The sequence below is a fragment of the Chiloscyllium plagiosum genome, chromosome 23 (genome assembly GCF_004010195.1).
Source record: "Chiloscyllium plagiosum isolate BGI_BamShark_2017 chromosome 23, ASM401019v2, whole genome shotgun sequence".
Taxonomy (NCBI): Eukaryota; Metazoa; Chordata; class Chondrichthyes; order Orectolobiformes; family Hemiscylliidae; genus Chiloscyllium; species Chiloscyllium plagiosum.
This window is the reverse complement of record NC_057732.1, coordinates 13,650,539-13,668,601: the sequence shown is the minus strand read 5'-3', so window position 1 is coordinate 13,668,601 and position 18,063 is coordinate 13,650,539. Positions and strand designations below refer to the sequence as shown.

The 18,063-nt window shown below is 39.4% G+C and overlaps 1 protein-coding gene across 1 annotated transcript in view; it reads right to left on the bottom strand.

Annotated features, from left to right (window-relative positions):
- The window catches only part of vwf (von Willebrand factor), a 119,581-nt gene that overhangs the window by 76,056 nt on the left and 25,462 nt on the right, over positions 1 to 18,063 (bottom strand). Inside the window, exons 13-19 of the mRNA XM_043713571.1 lie at positions 16,647 to 16,747; positions 16,371 to 16,566; positions 5,980 to 6,195; positions 4,975 to 5,215; positions 1,885 to 1,979; positions 290 to 450; positions 106 to 209 (exon numbers count right to left, since the gene is read on the bottom strand). Of these exons, the coding sequence (XP_043569506.1) occupies positions 106 to 209; positions 290 to 450; positions 1,885 to 1,979; positions 4,975 to 5,215; positions 5,980 to 6,195; positions 16,371 to 16,566; positions 16,647 to 16,747 (1,114 nt within the window). The remainder of the gene's footprint in view (positions 1 to 105; positions 210 to 289; positions 451 to 1,884; positions 1,980 to 4,974; positions 5,216 to 5,979; positions 6,196 to 16,370; positions 16,567 to 16,646; positions 16,748 to 18,063) is intronic.

Sequence of the window (18,063 nt, the reverse complement as noted above, 5' to 3'; positions counted from 1 at the left end):
TTAATTCTAACATAAATATGCCCAGTAGACGTTTGCATCCAACATGTTTCTTATATTAAATTTACAATGACATGTGTATTAATTATCGTAAGAAAATAGCATTACCAGGTATTGCAGTCAAGCCTGACAGACTCTCCAGGGCGATATTCCTTGCCATTGTGTAGACACGGGCACATTTCTGGAGAAATGCATGTGTTCTCTTCTTGTACCTGAAGAATAAATGACGTGTAAACTATACAGTAAGAGGTAAATACAGGGCGCTGTTTCATTGCACATTTGGATTTCTCACCTGCCCATGAGGACACATGCAACCTGATATGCATTTGGAGCTCACACAATCCAAATCGTAGTTCTGACACGTCTTTAGACACTCAGTGCCTTGGGCTGTAGGGTCATCTTCTGGGCAAGAAAATCTACTCATTGGTGGGTCACAACTTGTCTCTCGTTTGGCTGGAAGAAGGGAGTTTGGAATTCAGTATCAATTGGCTACATTTAAAATCAAGCTGAGATGGTAAATGTGACAGTTTAGGAGCACAAGTTGTACAGTATTTATGCTACATGCGTCTTTAATTGAATGAAAGCTATAATTGATGACTACTTAGATGATTATAAAACTTATATGTTGAAGGAATATTACTTAGGAGTGAGGACACAATGAGTTAACTAAGACTTTGGTATTTCTGTTCGGAAACCTTGGTGTGAAAATAATGAGCAGTTCACAGAAAATGTCTTAGAATTGACACTAAGTTCAAAAAAAATGTTATTCATTCATAGGATGTGGTTATTTCTGATGACTCCAGCAAACATTAGATGTACCAAATAATTCTCCTAATTTAATGTTAATGTTTCTAGAGGAGTGATGATCAGGGATCAAATGTTCATTACCTGGAGCTTGGCATAATCAGCACACACAGAGAAAAGCATCTGCTATTGATTCTATACACTCTGATTTGACGGAACCACTGTTCAAGCCACATCCACAATTTATAGTGAGCTGTGTTAAGTTACACTGTTCAGGATAAACAATTGATATCTGCTGTTCGAATAAAGAAGGCTGAAACTTATGTTCATCTGGTTTCAAAAGATATGTTATTGACTTGTCTTCAGAATAGAGTTGATTTGGAAGAGAAGAGGATTCCAGTGATGAACATGACAATAGCTGTGCATGTGTTGGTGGCATTGGGAGACAACTGGAGTATGGCATTGAGATAAAGGATCAGCCAAGATCATACAGAAAGGCAGACCAGGCTCAAAGGCCCAAATGGCTTACTCCTGCTCTTGATTTTTATGTTTCTATGTCTCCATGTCCCTTACCTGAATAGGCAGCTCTGTGATATCTGACAGTACTAATGTTCAAAAACCAGCAAATGTCTGGCTGACAAACGGAATCTGGAGTTGTAATCATAGCAATTAATCTTGTCTATTCTTTTCACATGTTCCAGTGGTGGTCTTGCTAACCAATTCTATTGCAAGTCATGGTGTTGTTTGGAAGCTTAACAGTGAATTATAATGCCAGCCTGCATACTCTCAGCAAAATAGTTCCTGCACACATTTAGAAGCACCTAGACCTGTCTAAGCTCTATGGGCTTACTGTGAACAGAGTCTACATGAGGGAACATGCATACATGCTCCCATGTATTGGGAACTGCAATGATACTTGAAAGCATTTCTCGGTAGTTTAGTTTAGAGACTATTAACATCCCAATAGGTTTTCAAGCATGCCAGGCAACTGGCAGATCAAAAAATTTATTGGAAAATCTTGTGGAGTTAAATGTCCATGGGAACCTCTGGGGTCCAGAACAAAGATTCTCTTTGGCTCCTTAACCCTCCCCGCACCACCCACCTACCCACCCACAACAATCCAATAAATATTCAGACTCTCACCTCTGCCACCCTCTTCTGTGTCTAAGAAAATGTTTGGTGGATAATGATGGGCTAAATTATTTGCACTGCAACGCATCACACCATTTTCACAGTAACTGCAAAAGAAAAACAAAAGATTGTTTGAAACTTGGAAAGTTACCAAAACTTCGACTCAGTTGGCTACCTTGAAAGAAAAGACTAGAAAGTGGCAGAACCTCACAGTTTAAACAATGAACTCAAATGCCTGTATTTTAATACACAAGCAAGTCCTTGCTCATTTGAACTGGTTCCATTCACAAACAGAGTGATCATTCTTGAATTTAACAATAAACTCTAAACACTGAATACCTGTAAATTTTGAATTACAATAAGCAAAAGCAATCGCATTCATGTGTAATCTGATTCATTGGTTCAAATTAGATCGGACTGAATTGAATTGGATTGACTTTATGTTGGAAGATTCCCACTTGAAGAGTCAGCCTGGCAACACTATTCAGGAAGCTACTGCCATACTGGGGCTGCCAGTGTAGTTTCATAACAGGCAGGATTGATTTAAAGTAGTGAGAAGGTGTGAAAATTAGGACAGTTTAGAGGCCTCAGCATAGTTAAGAGATAGTGGAAGGCAATGTAGGAGCATTTGGATATATAGGAATATATATATTTTACATGTACAGTGTAGAAAAACACAGGGCCAGAAAAGGCTTTGTGCTGCATAAGGCAGTGTGCAACATAAATATTTCCCAATGTTCCACTCCCTTAGATTTCTATCCAATTCTTGTTTCCATTTTCCACACCTTTGTTTCCTCTGCCTCTCTGCAAAGTGCCCTGTGAAGAAATAAGTATGTATGCATATACTTAAAGGTTTTAGGGTTTGCTTTTCAAAGTAGTGGCATATGAGTGTCGCTAACTTTTACAAAGTTATTTTTTAGAAGAAACTAAGTTAGGCAGTCCTCCAGAACTGAGCTCAGCCCATATATGCCAGAGAACAGGTGATTGCAAATGCTTAGTGTGGTAATGGAAAATTGTTTTTAACTACAGGTGGTTTACAACAGGTGGAATAATCATTTAAGGTTATTAGCTTGTTTTACATTCACAATAATCAAGGATTGATTTTAGCTCTAGAAACTAAGAGATTGATTCTTTTTCTAGGGCAATTTCAAGGAGCCCTGACTGGAATTGGTTGTAAGTATTGTCTCTCTCCTAAAAAAAAGGAAGGTTTTTTTAGAGAAGTTAAGGGAATGGGTTACTTCAGTAGAACGGTTTAATCTGTTCAAATTTCAAGTCAAATGTGTTTGGTTAGAATCTACAAGTTATTAGAAGGTGAAAAAAATCTAAGTTCTCAGTTTTGTGAGCGTTCATGTAAAAAGACTCCACAGTTTACAGGACAGAAAGTGAGAAGCATCAGTTAAGTCAAGCTTAAAGATTTGCTATAAAAATATAATTTATCTACATCTGAATCACTTTAAAATGCTGATATTGCAATATAGGTTGAAACTTTCCTTTCGGCAGAAGTGGGTACTGCAGATGCTGGAGTTAAGAGTCAGGCAGCATCTGAGGAGCAGGAAAATCAATGTTTCAGGCAAAAGCCCTTCATCAGGAATCCTGGTGAAGGGCTTTTATCTGAAACATCGATTTTCCTGCTCCTTGGTTGCTGCCTGATCTGCTGTGTTTTTCCAGCACCGCTCTAATCTTGAAACTTTCCTTTGCTGAGTGTTTTAAGATTTTTCTGACTACATTGTATATCAAGATCATTTCTGTTTAATTTTTGTCTTTTGTATAATGAACTTTTTTTTTGTTAAAGGAACTCTTCAGCCTTGTGTGACTATATTTCAGTGAATGACTATCATGTTATCTAAAATAAAAATAGATCTATCAAGCCAGCTTTCATTTTGGGATCTGACTTATCCAGTATTAACATCAACTGGGATTATAACAAAGGACTTATTCATACTCATCAACTTAAGCATCTTTTCTCTCCTGTCTCAGCCCACGTTCCCTTCTAGAGTTTAAAACAGTTTTGGACATGTCGTAAGGAGCAATTTATCTATTCCCTTCAAAATATTACATACAATGTATGGATATGATGACCTTGAATGTTACGTGCTCCAACACAACAATCCCAGGCTCTTCAAACTTTCTTAAGTACTTTAAACCAGTGAACAGTTTGGTTGCACTACTTACAAAGCTTGAATATTCTTGATGTTATTTGTTGACCACCAATTAGGGGATTGAGTTGGATGATCAGCCATGATCATATTGTGTGATGAAGCAGGCTTAAAGGGCCAAATGAACTACTCCCACTCACATTTTCAATGTTCCTATGTCTACTGAATGTATCAATGTGCTACACAGATATATTTAGAGGCTTTCAATTGCTCACCATGCATTGCTGAAAAACAATTGGATCAGGCAAGCCCTGAAATAGGTGCTTGCCGCTTCTAGCTAAAGTGGATCAGAGTCTACTAATCAGGTTTACAACCCTGCAAAAGGACCACGTTTACAAGAAGAGATGTGTGGTTCATGTCAATCCCATTTGTAGTGTATCACACCTGATAAGGAAGGCCAAATCTAAGGTGGTTCAGACCTCCTGCATGCCCATTCCCATTCTGTGCCCAACCTGACAGTTCCCCCCAATATCACCACCAGCAATTTGCAATTGTCCACCTGAATGGAAATTTGCAGTGCAAGTTTCACACATCTCAAACTTTGTCAGTGGTGATAAAACTATGTTTGAAATCTCCAGGAAATTTGGGGTGGCATGGTGGCTCAGTGGTTAGCACTGCTGCCTCATAGCACCTGGGTTCGATTCCAGCCTCGGGCGATTGTCTGTGTGGAGTTTGCACATTCTCCCCATGTCTGCATGGGATTCCTCCGCGTGCTCTGGTTTCCTCCCACAATCCAAAGATGTGCAGGTCAGGTAAATTGCCCATAGTGTTAGATGCATTAGTCAGAGGGAATTGGGTCTGGGTGGGTTACTCATCTGAGGGTCGGTATGGACTTGTTGGGCCAAAGGACCTGTTTCCACACTGTAGAGAATCTAATCTAAATAGTGCTAACATCATGATTTTTTTAAAAAAACAGCTTGACAGGCATTCACTCCATTTAGATTACCAGATGGTGTAGTCAAATGTAATGTCCTCATGAGGTTTGTAGATTTCGCCATTGAAGTAGCAGGAGCATTTAGATTTGGGCACACACTTGCCATCTTCATTGGCAAAGTGATTGGGTGGACAGTAACATCCTTCTACACAGAATTCAGTGCAATCCTCATCTGGATTCGAGAGTGATCTGCAGCTCTGGTTACATGGTGTGCCACACTGTTCATATATCTGATCGTCAGGACAAGTCATTTCTGTCATAATAAAGTTTTCATATAGAAAGTAAGAACATTAATACAGAATGCTATCGCACAATCTGTTTACAAATTACCGAACCATGAACACTCTCACATAGGCAAATGCAACAACCAAAATGCCATTCAAATTAATTAGCAATGCAATGAAAAGTCTGCCAATTTGCCTTTAATGCTCATGCAAAAATGAAATACAGCATCTGCAGGAAATCTGCAATAACAGCAGAAAGTGCTGGATATACTTGTTTGGTTCTCGATTTTTTTCATGCAGAGTGTGGTGCATGTGTGGAATGAGCTGCCAGAGGAAGTGGTGGAGGCTGGTACAGTTACAACATTTAAAAGGCATCTGGATGGGGAAGGGTTTAGAAGGATATGGACCAAATGCTGGCAAATTGGACAAGATTAATTTAAGATGTCTGGTCAGCTTGGAAGAGACTGTTTCCATGCTATACAGCCCTATGATTCTATGACTCTAGGTCTGGTCGTTTCTGTGGAAAGAAAAAAATAGACCTTGTACTTGATAAATTGCAACTAAACTTACTGCTTTTTAATTCTTGTTTGCAATGTGCTGATTAGGAGAAGAATTTTGACCAAGATAACTGGAAAAACCTCCCCCAAGGATCTTATAACCTCCACTGGACAGACAAGGGACCTTGTCCTTGTACCTCTGACAATGTAGCATTCCATTGGTACTGAATAGTGAGTTCGCATTTGACCCTTCACTTGAAAAATAGGAAGTAAATGAAAGAGCGAAAACCACTTACCACAGAAGTCTGGGGACCTCCAGGTAATAAGTACCCCTTTCCTGGCACACATTTCAGCATAACTGGAAACAGCAGAACACAGGCATTCGTTGCCATTGGAGCATGCGCACACATCATAGTGACAGATCTTGAGGAATGGTGCAGGGTTCACCTCCCGGTGACACGGTTCAAACTCAGTTAGCAATAGAACAGAGCAAACCTCCTCGGCATAACTCACTGAAACACAAATGTTCTACTGTGGTGACAATTCCCCAGTAAGATATGTTTCTAGATCAACAATTAAACAAAACTAGTGTCAAATTTAATGTAACTCCCAATGGGATCATGTGGGGCACTAGTCGGCCAACCTTCCCAATGTCACACTTTTATTAATGATTAGATTAGATTAGATTACTTTACAGTGTGGAAACAGGCCCTTCGGCCCAACAAGTCCACACCGACCCGCCAAAGCGCAAACCATCCATACCCCTACATTTACCCCTTACCTAACACAATGGACAATTTAGCATGGCCAATTCACCTGACCTGCACATCTTTGGACTGTGGGAGGAAACCGGAGCACCCAGAGGAAACCCACGCAGACACGGGGAGAATGTGCAAACTCCACACAGTCAGTCGCCTGAGGCAGGAATTGAACCCGGGTTTCTGGCGCTGTGAGGCAGCAGTGCTAACCACTGTGCCACCGTGCTGCCCGAATGATGTGTAAAACTATCAGTTTACTGGAGAGGTTTTTTTTTAAAGTCCTAACACCATAAGACATAGGAGCAGAAATTAGGCCATTCAGCCCCCTGAAGCGGGAATTGAACCCGGGTCTCTGGCGCTGTGAGGCAGCAGTGCTAACCACTGTGCCACCGTGCCGCCCGAATGATGTGTAAAACTATCAGTTTACTGGAGAGGTTTTTTTTTAAAAGTCCTAACACCATAAGACATAGGAGCAGAAATTAGGCCATTCAGCCCATCTGCACCACCTTTCAATTGTGGCTGATAAGTTACTCAACCTCTTCCCACAAGCTTTGATCCCCTTAACAATTACCACTATAAATAGACAAATGAAAAGAGATGGTAGTGATATAAAAAAAGAGAGCTAAACCATATAAATTATTTCTCCCAACTTCACCAAAGCATAAAAAGATTAGATATCTGTCTTTTTCTACTTCACACGGAGTATGTTCCAGCCCATATTTTAAGAACTGGTCTTCAGATATTAACTGATATTGCATATTGCGACATTACTCCATTATATACTTCCCATTTCAACATATTGTGGAAGAATTCAATGGTTAAAGGCTGAGGATGTTCTTTAGTTATTATGAAATCAGAAAGAATCCATAGAACCTGCAGGAAGCCAAAGTTTATTGAGACATTGTTAGATTTGCTTACAAGCATTGCCTTGATTGATGAGCTGTTTACTCAAAGCCTTTCCTTAATGTCCCATAGCAAGAAACATAATTGCAGTTACTTATAATTTAATATCAAGAAAACATCTGGATTACAAGAAACACCAACAGTAAAGGAACAATTTGGTTACTTACTCGAACATGAATTCTCCATAACTTATCAGCTTTAAAAACAAAGATGCGGAATTCATATTTTTCATAAAGAAATCAGTGTGGGATTTTTTCTAATTGGTCAGTCAGGAACAGGTACACCCCAATCACAAAAATATATCATTGTAAGTTACATAGAAAGGCTCCCTTTACTGTGTTCCACATTGATATCTTAGCTCAAGTTAATGCCCTAGTGTGATTTCTTTCTATCATCTTCACCAGAAATTCTTGCAGCTCTGAATGAGATTAACAGTGTGTCTCAATCAGTGCTGGATCATGCCCAGTGAAAATGTGGTGAAGACTACATAAGTTCATTTCATAAGAAATATTTACATTGAAAGTATTGCCATCTCATCACTCTGGGTCAGCCGTGAATTAAAAACTCCGAAATGAAAAGGCACTGCATCAGTTGACCTACCTTCCATTTTGAATAATAATTAGAACAAATGCTTTAGCCACCATGAAGTGGTTAAAAGCCTGTGGTAAAGCTAAGTATCGATCCTCCACGGTAATGATAGTGGTTGAGGCTGAAAAGAGGTTTGAAGTTTCGCCATGCAAGTTATAACATGTGAACTAAAAGATGACGGTTTCCTACAATATAGTGTTACTGTAAGCCTGTCACCACATGGACAACAATCTGGGAAAACAGGTAATCCATTCATTCTAGAAGTGGTCAGATGATCATTTTTTTGATTTCAATTTGGCAGGTTCTATGACCACCAATAACATAACATTGTTCCCAATCTATCTGGAGCTGCATTCAATACTGTGCCCGCAGCAGCAGTACAGATTCCATTAGACATGCATGACAGTGTATATAGGAACAATAGAATGTGATCAGGCCATTTTATCACTGGATTATATGTCATCATTCAATTGGATCATGGATAATTAGTTTAACTCAAAGTTTGACTGCTTTCACCATAGTGTTTGGATATTCTATTTAGTACATAAAGTGGAACTTAATAACAAGCAAATAACAATGTATTAAACATCAATATAACATTCCTCTAAGCTGGAGATTTATAATAATTACATGAAAAGCAAAAGTAAAGGCTGTGACAATTTTCCAGTCTCTGCTATTTTTGCGTGGTTCTGCATAGGTTGGTGGTTTCAGCTGTATTTTCCTTTGACAGTGGCAAGGTAATAACAAGATGACATGACAGAGAAACTTGAGCAATTTTTTTTCAAAACCTCAACTCATTTCAATGCTACAGCAAACTGTAAAGATGACCATTTCATGACCTGACTCATTGGAAATCTCTCGTCGCTTCATTAATTGTGATTCAGTCACATGACAGCAATTGTGAAAGTTTCAGGTCTACCATCCAACCTCTGTCAGTGTGACTCAGATTGTAACATTGAGCAGAGTGGGACTAAACATTTGTTCTCCACTAGAACTCCTGCATCATTCTTATAGTCTTTCGTAGGAGTTATCCGTTCCAATATTTAGCATCAGCACACAGTCAGTTTCAGACATATTTCCAATAAATAAAGACATCCCTAAAATATGCACATCCATCCAGAATCAGCAAGCCACACACACTGCAGCCAGAGTGAAGGCAATTGTAGGTGATAACTCAGGGTTAATGCTTGAGAGATTGAGAAACTTTATAAGCACAGGAATGGAATTTGGCAATGGGAGCAAGGAAAAGCTTAATTAAAAATTGCATCATTAAAGTCATTAAAATGCTGACTATCAGTTTGTCCAGCATATCATTAAAAGGCTGAAAGAATATAAAGAGAAATGGGTTTTGGCAAATGCTTAGATTAAGGATACTGGTAGAAAGAAATTTGATGTTTAAACTTTCTTTCATGTAAGATGTCCCAAGGCCAAAGTGCCATACCTTGTGCTTTCAAGTCCCTGTACCTCAGAAAAAATGAGGATTCTAGTTTCCATTTCTCTGTAGAGAACAAAATGAGAAACTAAACTATTTGGTGAGAGAGGCTATTTAAAACCTATGTCATATTTAGTACAGGCATGAAGATAATACAAATTATAAACTGTTTAAATAACTAATATTTTAAACTATATTAAAATTCACTTAAAATATGACCATCACAGCCACTTACGCAATTCATAAGTCCCTTTCTAAAATTGTCAACAAAGTAAGACTTTTTATATGAGCCAACCTTCCTTCCTATTTAACTCTGGTGCCACAGAGATGTCAAAATGCTTTTCTGAAAGGCATTTGAAAGTTTAATTTGAATTGAAGAAGGTCCCTCCACTACTTAATCCTGGATAACTGAAAGACTTTAGAAATAGGAAAGTCTGTAAAACAAGATGTGTGGTCTCAAACTATGACCAGTTTTTTTTTAGAAAACGGACTTAGATACACAATAGGCCAGTCTGTTTGTGACCCAAGACAAAAACAGAAATTGTTGGAAAAGCTCAGCAGAACAAATCTGAAGAAGGGTCACTTGTCCTGAAACGTTGACTCTGCTTTCTCTCCACAAGTGATGTTAGATCTGCTGAGATTTTCCAGCAATTTCTGTGGGTTTTTTAGGTCACAAACAGGCTGTTTTGTTTCTGATTTCCAGCATCTACAGATCTTTTGGGTTTCAGTTTGTGACCTATCTTTTGAAAATAAAAGATAGCAAACTCTCTGAGCAATATGACCTGAAACATCATCCAAATAGGCCATGGACCCTGCTACCAGCCAACTACACTAAAAAAGTAGAACAACTTTACATCAGAAGTAGAAGACACCTCAATCTCCCCCTTCAAGTTCACCTGAGAGCTATCTTTCTAGCTACTACAAGCAGCATCACAACTTACTGAGAATCTTTCATTTCACAACGTCTCCACTCCATCTAAAGCATAAATTCATCCTAGAAAGAGACAGTTCAGCACAAGAAAAAATTAAAATCATATTAGATCGTAACCATTTCCTGTGTTGGATCTTTTTATGTGTGAGAGAGGTCACATTTAAATCTGCGAGACAAGTGTGTGTTAATAAATTAACGTTTTTGTTTTAAATGCACAAATGACTTGCTGCTGGAATAAATGAAATTGAGACATGAGGCTACCTAACTTCACACATGAAAACATACTTTGATGTCAGACAATAAAAAAAGATAGATTCTGTCCACAACATTTGAGAATTATCAGCTTGGGTCAATTTAAGTGGCCTCCTCTACATTGGGGAGATAGGCCGCCTACTTGCGGAACGTTTCAGAGAACACCTCTGGGACACCCGCACCAACCAACCTGCAATCTTCTTCCCGACCTCTCTGCCCCCACCCCCTCTCCGGCCTATCACCCTCACCTTAACCTCCTTCCACCTATCGCATTCCCAACGCCCCTCCCCCAAGTGCCTCCTCCCTACCTTTTATCTTAGCCTGCTTGGCACACCCTCCTCATTCCTGAAGAAGGGCTTACGCCCAAAACGTCGATTCTCCTGCTTCTTGGATGCTGCCTGACCTGCTGTGCTTTTCCAGCAATACATTTTTCAGCTCAATTTAAGTTAAGCCAAGTTAATTAATGGTTAATTCACTCAATGCCATTGTTGGTGAAACGTTTTAATTTAAATCTTATTTCTGATATAGTCTTCACAATAACTGCACAATAGATAGGCCAAGTCATGAGAGTAACACTAAGTCAGATTGTTGCTTGCCTAGTCTGTGAGACAGTTCTCCCAACACTGAATCTAGTTCCACATGTTAATGAGGAGGATTTTACAGGTATTTGGGATTCAACCTGTCCTGATTCAATGCACACATTGCAGCAAAATAATTTTACTGGTTTTCATCCTGTAATTCTTTGCAGCAGTTTGATATGACTCAATGGCGCTCCATCAAGCAGCAGTTGTGACTCCACCACAATGCTATGCAACTGCGGTCAAATTTTGGCCAGACCAGGTAGGAAAGACAGGTTTACTTCACCAACAGAGTCATGCATTCAGTCACCAGTAACATCCAAACAATGAACACCACTTCTTGCAAAACCAAGGTAATTTTAGATTGTACAGGACTCTAGATTCTTGTCCAGTAATATGACGACTACATTATCATACGTTTGATGTATCACGATGGCATGTATAATTATGGAAAATAACTTTTAACCACATGAGATTGATGGTAAACAATGCTAATTGTCAATCTAAACTAATGAAATAGCTGTAAATGCTGAAAATAAGACATAGGAGCAGAATTAAGCCATTTGGCGCATTGGGACAGGTCTGCCATTCAATCATGGTTGGGATGTTTCTCAACCTCATTCCACTCATTCTCTCCATTACCACTGGTGTCTTTACTGATCAAGAACCTATCTACTTCTGTCTTAAATACACTGAATGACTTGCCCTCCACAACCCTCTGTGGCAAGGACTTCCACAGATTCACTACTCACTGGCTGAAGAACTTCCTCCTCATCTCAGTTCTAAAGGGTCATGCCTTCAGTTTGAGCTGTGCCCTCAGGTCCTAGTGAGGGCAGCATGGTGTCACAGTGGTTAGCACTGCTGCCTCACAGCGCCAGAGACCCGGGTTCGATTCCCGCCTTAGGCGACTCTCTGTGTGGAGTTTGCACTGTCGGCATGGGTTTCCTCTGGGTGGTCCGGTTTCCTCCCACAATCCAAAAATGTGCAGGTTAGGTGAATTGGCCTGGCTAAATTGCCCGTAGTGTTAGGTGAAGGGGTAAATGTAGGGGAATGGGTCTGGGTGGGTTGCGCTTCAGCGGGTCGGTGTGGACTTGTTGGGCCGAAGGGCCTGTTTCCACACTGTAAGTAATCTAATCTAATCTGAATCCCACTCTTGAAAGCATCTACTTTATGTCCACTCTATTCAGGCCTCTCAGTATTTTGTAACTTTCAATAAGATCCCCCCCTCAGGCTTCTAAACTCCATTAATTACAGACCCAGGCTTCTCAAATGCTCCTCATATGACAAGCCTTTCATCCCTGGAATTAATCTTGTAAACTTTCTCAGTTCACCCTCCAACACCAGCACACCCTTCCTTAGATATGGGACCCAAATCTGAAATAAAAACAGAAAACGCTGCAAGTACAAAGCATATTAGTGGAAGAAACAAGCATTTGTGGAAGAAACAAGCCTCAGATAACAGCTAATCATTGCTTCCACAGGCACTAACCAAGCAGCTGTGCATGACCAACTCTTTCTGGTTTATCTTTGTTTGATCATTTTATGGGCAGCTCTGGTATGCAAAGATGTAGAGAAGAAAGGAACTTAATTTCTAAGAAATGTGGTAATTATGTTGGGTCCCGTGTTTAATCTGGAGTGACTGGCAGTACCTGTTTGAAGGCATTTTTGATGATAACTTACAGATGCTAGCATTGCAGAGAATTATAATAGTTTTACTAAGATTTCATGAGGAAGGAACCTGATGTTGGTTAATAAAGGATCACATTTGAAAGGTGTCTTTTTAATTAAAATGCAGAAATTGCAGGAATAAATCAAGGATCATTCAAAAATCTGTAGAACAAAGCCTTGCAGTACTGAGAAATATCCTCGACGGGGCTGTATTATTTCTTGTTCTTTGCTGTCTACCTCAATTGATTAAGAATAGCTTGCCTGGAGAGTAGATTTACACTCGAATGAAATACCTGTAAATGCTGGAAATAAGGCATAGGAGCAGTATTAGGCCATTTGGCACATCAAGTCTGTTCTGCCATTCAATCAATGTTAGCATGTTTCTCAATCGCATTCTCCTGTCTTCTCTTCATAACCCCTGAACCTCCTACCAATCAAGAATCTATCTATTTCTGTCTTAAATACACTCAATTACCTGCCTTCCACAGCCCTCTGCAGTAATGAGTTCCACAAATTTACAACCATCTGACTGAAGAAATTCCTCCTCATCTCAATTCTAATGGGTCATCCCTTCACTACCAGCTGGACAGCTAGAAGAATATTGATTTGGTGAATGGGACTATTGGTGCATGCAATAGGAGAACGAAACTTTGAATGGCTCTCCAGTCGATGTGACTTTCGTTCTCGGGTTCACTATCAATCTGTAAATGCTTCCGATAGGCCACTGTCAGGCAGTAAGAGCAGAGACTCTCCTGATCTGCCACAACTGTGAGGTAATGCAGCTTAGCAGACCTCCCATGTTTACAGATGCTACAAGGTGGTCCCTGCCATATGGTAAGTATCATCCTTGCTCCGAGTGCCCAACAGAAAAAGTAGATAAAAATTCTCATTGTGTATATTAACAGGAAGAACCTGCTGATCTGCATTCAGCGGATGAAGCCAGAGAGATAGGAGATGAAGAGACCAATCTTTAGATACGCAGCCGAATCCAATGTGACTGATCTTACTAACAGCTTCCTGATGTCTTTTGGATTTGAAGAAAACTCTTCGCTCTCTTTTGGCTCAAAAGGCAACAGAATTTGACACTGTAGCGGATGGTTTTCCAGATAATATAACAACAGACATGTTACTAGAACTAGAGGCATATATCTCTCATACAAACTAATGTAAGTGGTGATCACTTGACAGAATAATTTTACAGGAGAAAGTGAGGACTGCAGATGCTGGAGATCAGAGCTTAAAAATGTGTTGCTGGAAAAGCACACCAGGTCAAGCAGCATCAAAGGAGAAGGAGAATCGACGTTTCGGGCATAAGCCCTTCTTCAGGAATCCTTCTCCTTCTCCTTTGATGCTGCCTGACCTGCTGCGCTTTTCCAGCAAAGAATCATTTTACAGTGCACCCAGGGAACAAAATTAAAGAGACAGAATTAGAATTGGAGAAAACACTTGCCTCCTTAAAATTTAAAGTAATGACCTCAAACGTAGGGTGCTTAATTTATGCAATTCAATGATATCTGCTGTTTAGTTAAATCGCTAAAAAATGGAAAAGTACCTCCACTTATAGGTTTGTGTGAATGGTACTGGATCTGAGCAGCATGGTGCTCTGTCACAGGATGGTAACTTGGGTAACACGGTGCAGCTAGATGCTAGTGAATAATCTAGATAGCTTTGTGTGCCAGGTTACCAAATTCAATGATATTGCAGTGCTAAAGCACACAGTGGAGGCTGAGGTCAGGATGTTGTGGTGTGTGTGGTTGCCTGTAGTGTTGGGTAGGCAATTGGAAAGGCATTTACCTCAGGATGCCCTTGTGCATTTTGGCTGAGTGGAGAATTAGGTACATGTGACATTGCTTGCCTTTAGTTTCAGGATTGACCACAGCAAGAAAGGTAGTTTAAGAAAGGCACATTATTAAAAAGAAACTCTGCTTCTCTATCTGTGATGTTCAAAGTTTAACTGTCAGTCATTCAAATCAAGCTCCTGTTTACTAATTCCTTTTTGCCCTCCTTTGGATACTGCATTCCACCCAGTAGACAGGGTGTTACGACTATAGAGCTCTATGAACCTTATCCCTTCTATAAGTTCTACTTATTTACCAATGCTGAAACGCACTTATGCTGCGAAATTATAATGTAAATCCTATTCTGCTACATTTCAATTATACTTAATATAAACAGTGCAAGTCGCTGCATTGTTAAGGTGGCCATGACATGCAGTTATCTGTAACACCAGAGGCCACAGTTTGATGGTTGCTGGCATTCCAGCATTTTATTGAAATGGGTCAAACATTACCTCAATGTTGTGTTGGGAGAGCTGCACAATGATTTAAAAAAGAGACTCAATTTTCTTTTCGGACAATAAAATGGACTGGATACTTAACCTCTAAATAATAAGTCTAGGGAACGTGTCACGTTTAAAACATAGAGTTTGTAACTCTTCCTTCCTTTAGTTGGTTATGGTGATTGCACAGCCGTTATTTCCAGACAGTACTTGTTTCAGTAAGCCCTGTGATTGTGTTTACATATGTCATCATAAATTAGCCATGATGGCATGTTTCCAACTGGCAGCAAATCAAGGGCAGCACTACGTAACTGAATGCTTCCTTTAAATTTTTTTTCTTTTTGGTTGTTTTAATTCTTAGAGTAAAAGAATAATTCACTTCAACAACATGTTAGAGCATTTAATCTTGGGCATCTTACCTTAAATTAAGCTTCCTTCAATATTCTGTTAACAATCATGCCTTGTATGAAAACACCTCCACAGGAAGTGAAGTAATGCAAACAAAAAGGTTAGAAGCTGGAGTAGGCTATTTGGTCCCTTAATGTCGGCTCTGCCTATTGATGAACATCATGTCTAATCTGATTTGGCCCTCATTCCACTCTCCTCTATACCCACATTCCCTTTGACTCTCTTTGCCAATGAAGAACTTACTTACCTCAGCCATAAAGACACTCAATAGTGTACCTCTGCTCCTCTCTAGGGAACAGAATTTCACAGATCAAAGACCCGCAGAGAGAAAAAAAATTCTCTTCATCTTGATATAAAATGGGAGACCCCTTAATTTAAAACCGTAACCCATAATTTCTAGCCTCTCCCACAAAGGGAAACATCTTCTCAGCTTCCACCCTTCAGATTTCGCCTTAAGATCTTTAGGTTTCAATACAAACACCTCTTATTCTTTTCAACTCTTAAAATATCTGAGTAGATATCAAGTGTGAATAACATTGAAAAACCTTCAAAAATGTTTGGGCATGCTTTAAATTATGTTGTTATGGTGCTGTACCAAATCGAAGACTTGTTGATATTCTTCTTCGTGTGATGTACATCAAATAATATGGTTTTCTATGCCATACCAAATATCTAAACTAATGATAGATCCAGCACTCAAAGCAAGAAGGGGCATTTTAAAACAGAGAATGGGCTGTGACACTTTCCCCTTCCTGTATGGGTCCCCAGTGAAGACACAGGACTTATCAGTTCATCCTTTAGATTGCTTACATGTTCTTATTTTTCAATCTGCATGTTGGGTGCAACAAGGCATATTGAAGATATTTCCAGGATGCACTGAAACTCTGTTACCTCTCTTTGGATTTAAATTGCATGGGTCAGTGTGGATCAGTTCCAGGTCAGCACAGCCACCATTCAGCTTCCAGGAGTTTCCAAAATTGACCATCTCTGTTTCAACAAGTCCAGATGGTGTGAGGAAGTCATCACCCTGGTTTCCATTGAAATTTCCACACAGACCACAAGTTGTCCCTGTGTATATGGCACCCAGCTGAAGAAAGAAGATTTAAAGTTAATGAAGTGCCTGAGCAACGTAGAATCAAATATCCATCTACAAGTTTCAGGGAGTACCTTCAGGTAAACCTTTCCATATCCATCCCAGTCAAGCTGAAAATCTTCATCATAATTCACCCGAACCGATAAGAGAACAGTGTGCTTAATACGAAGGGGATCTGCAAGGAATGTATGCCAAACAGAATGAATGTAAATCATCAAGCAACAATGCAGTTTTAAACAAAATACTGCTGTGAAAAGCAATCAGCCTTCCTCCAATTCTTTAAGTGAGAACTATAACATCAGAAGTTACACACAGTCATTCAGCCACTCGTTCCTGAACTTGTGTTAACTGGGGTTAGCTTTTTTGGACTTGTTTGAGTGAGGAGGTTTATAGAAAATATTGAAACAATCACACATTGTAGAACCTGGAAGAATTTCATTACGCTAAAATGAAAATCAGGCCACATCTACAAAGAGTGTGTAAATTATTCCAACAGATTATATTCTCCTCCTTTTCCAGCAGAAAATTTATCTCAGTGAAAACTGAAAGAGCAAATATAAGTAATCATGTGTAATTCATATATGATAGTAACAACTTCAAAAAGGCCGTTGCAACAGAGTGACTTGAGGATGTTCATAGATAAGTTTCTGAAAACGGACAGAGAAGTGGTGACAGCTATTATAATCATATTGAGTGCAACATGCTGTTTTGGGACAAATTTTTTTATACAAATTCTGTAATATTTGAATCAAGCCTTGTAATTTTTTCAAACATGTTTATTAATAACGTAATTTGTCTTTGAGACAAAGAGCTAGATGCTACTCCAAACTGGCACATTAAAAGTTCCAGGATGACATGCTGAGGAAGGCATCGAAGCTGGGAACAGACCAGAGACATAATAAGGGCAGGTTCTGTTCTAAGGCCTTTCAGCTACACTTCATTGAGCAGCAATGTATACCTAACAAATGCAGATTGTAAATTGAGAGTACCGAAAATATATTGAAGCACCTCAGAGTGGAATATCTGTCTAAATTTTTCTTCTATATACCATTTAGACCATGTCATTTCCAATTTGAAAGACTTTCCTCTCAGGCTGTTTACCTGATGCAGAATGAATTTTGCAAACATTAAGACTACTACAATTATATCAAGGAGAGCAACCTGTATGGGGACAAGTTGGATTTTCTTGCAACTATTGTAATGTTCAAGTTGAAATGTTTTGTAGCGTACTTTCTACAAATCTTATGTTAATAAGTAAAGTTTTGGGGAAAGTTGTGTAATGTTTGGCTTTGTGAACAGAGGCAGAACCTATTCAGTACACAAGCTAGGAAGCTATGGTAAACTTTATAAAGTGCTGGTCAAACTCCAGCTGGAGTACTTTGGCCAATTTTGGGTCTCCAGGCCTTAGTAAGAATGGATAGCAGAAATAGTAGAGTGATACACTGCATGAAATAGATAGAAATTTCTGATGAAGGGCTTATGCCGGAAACG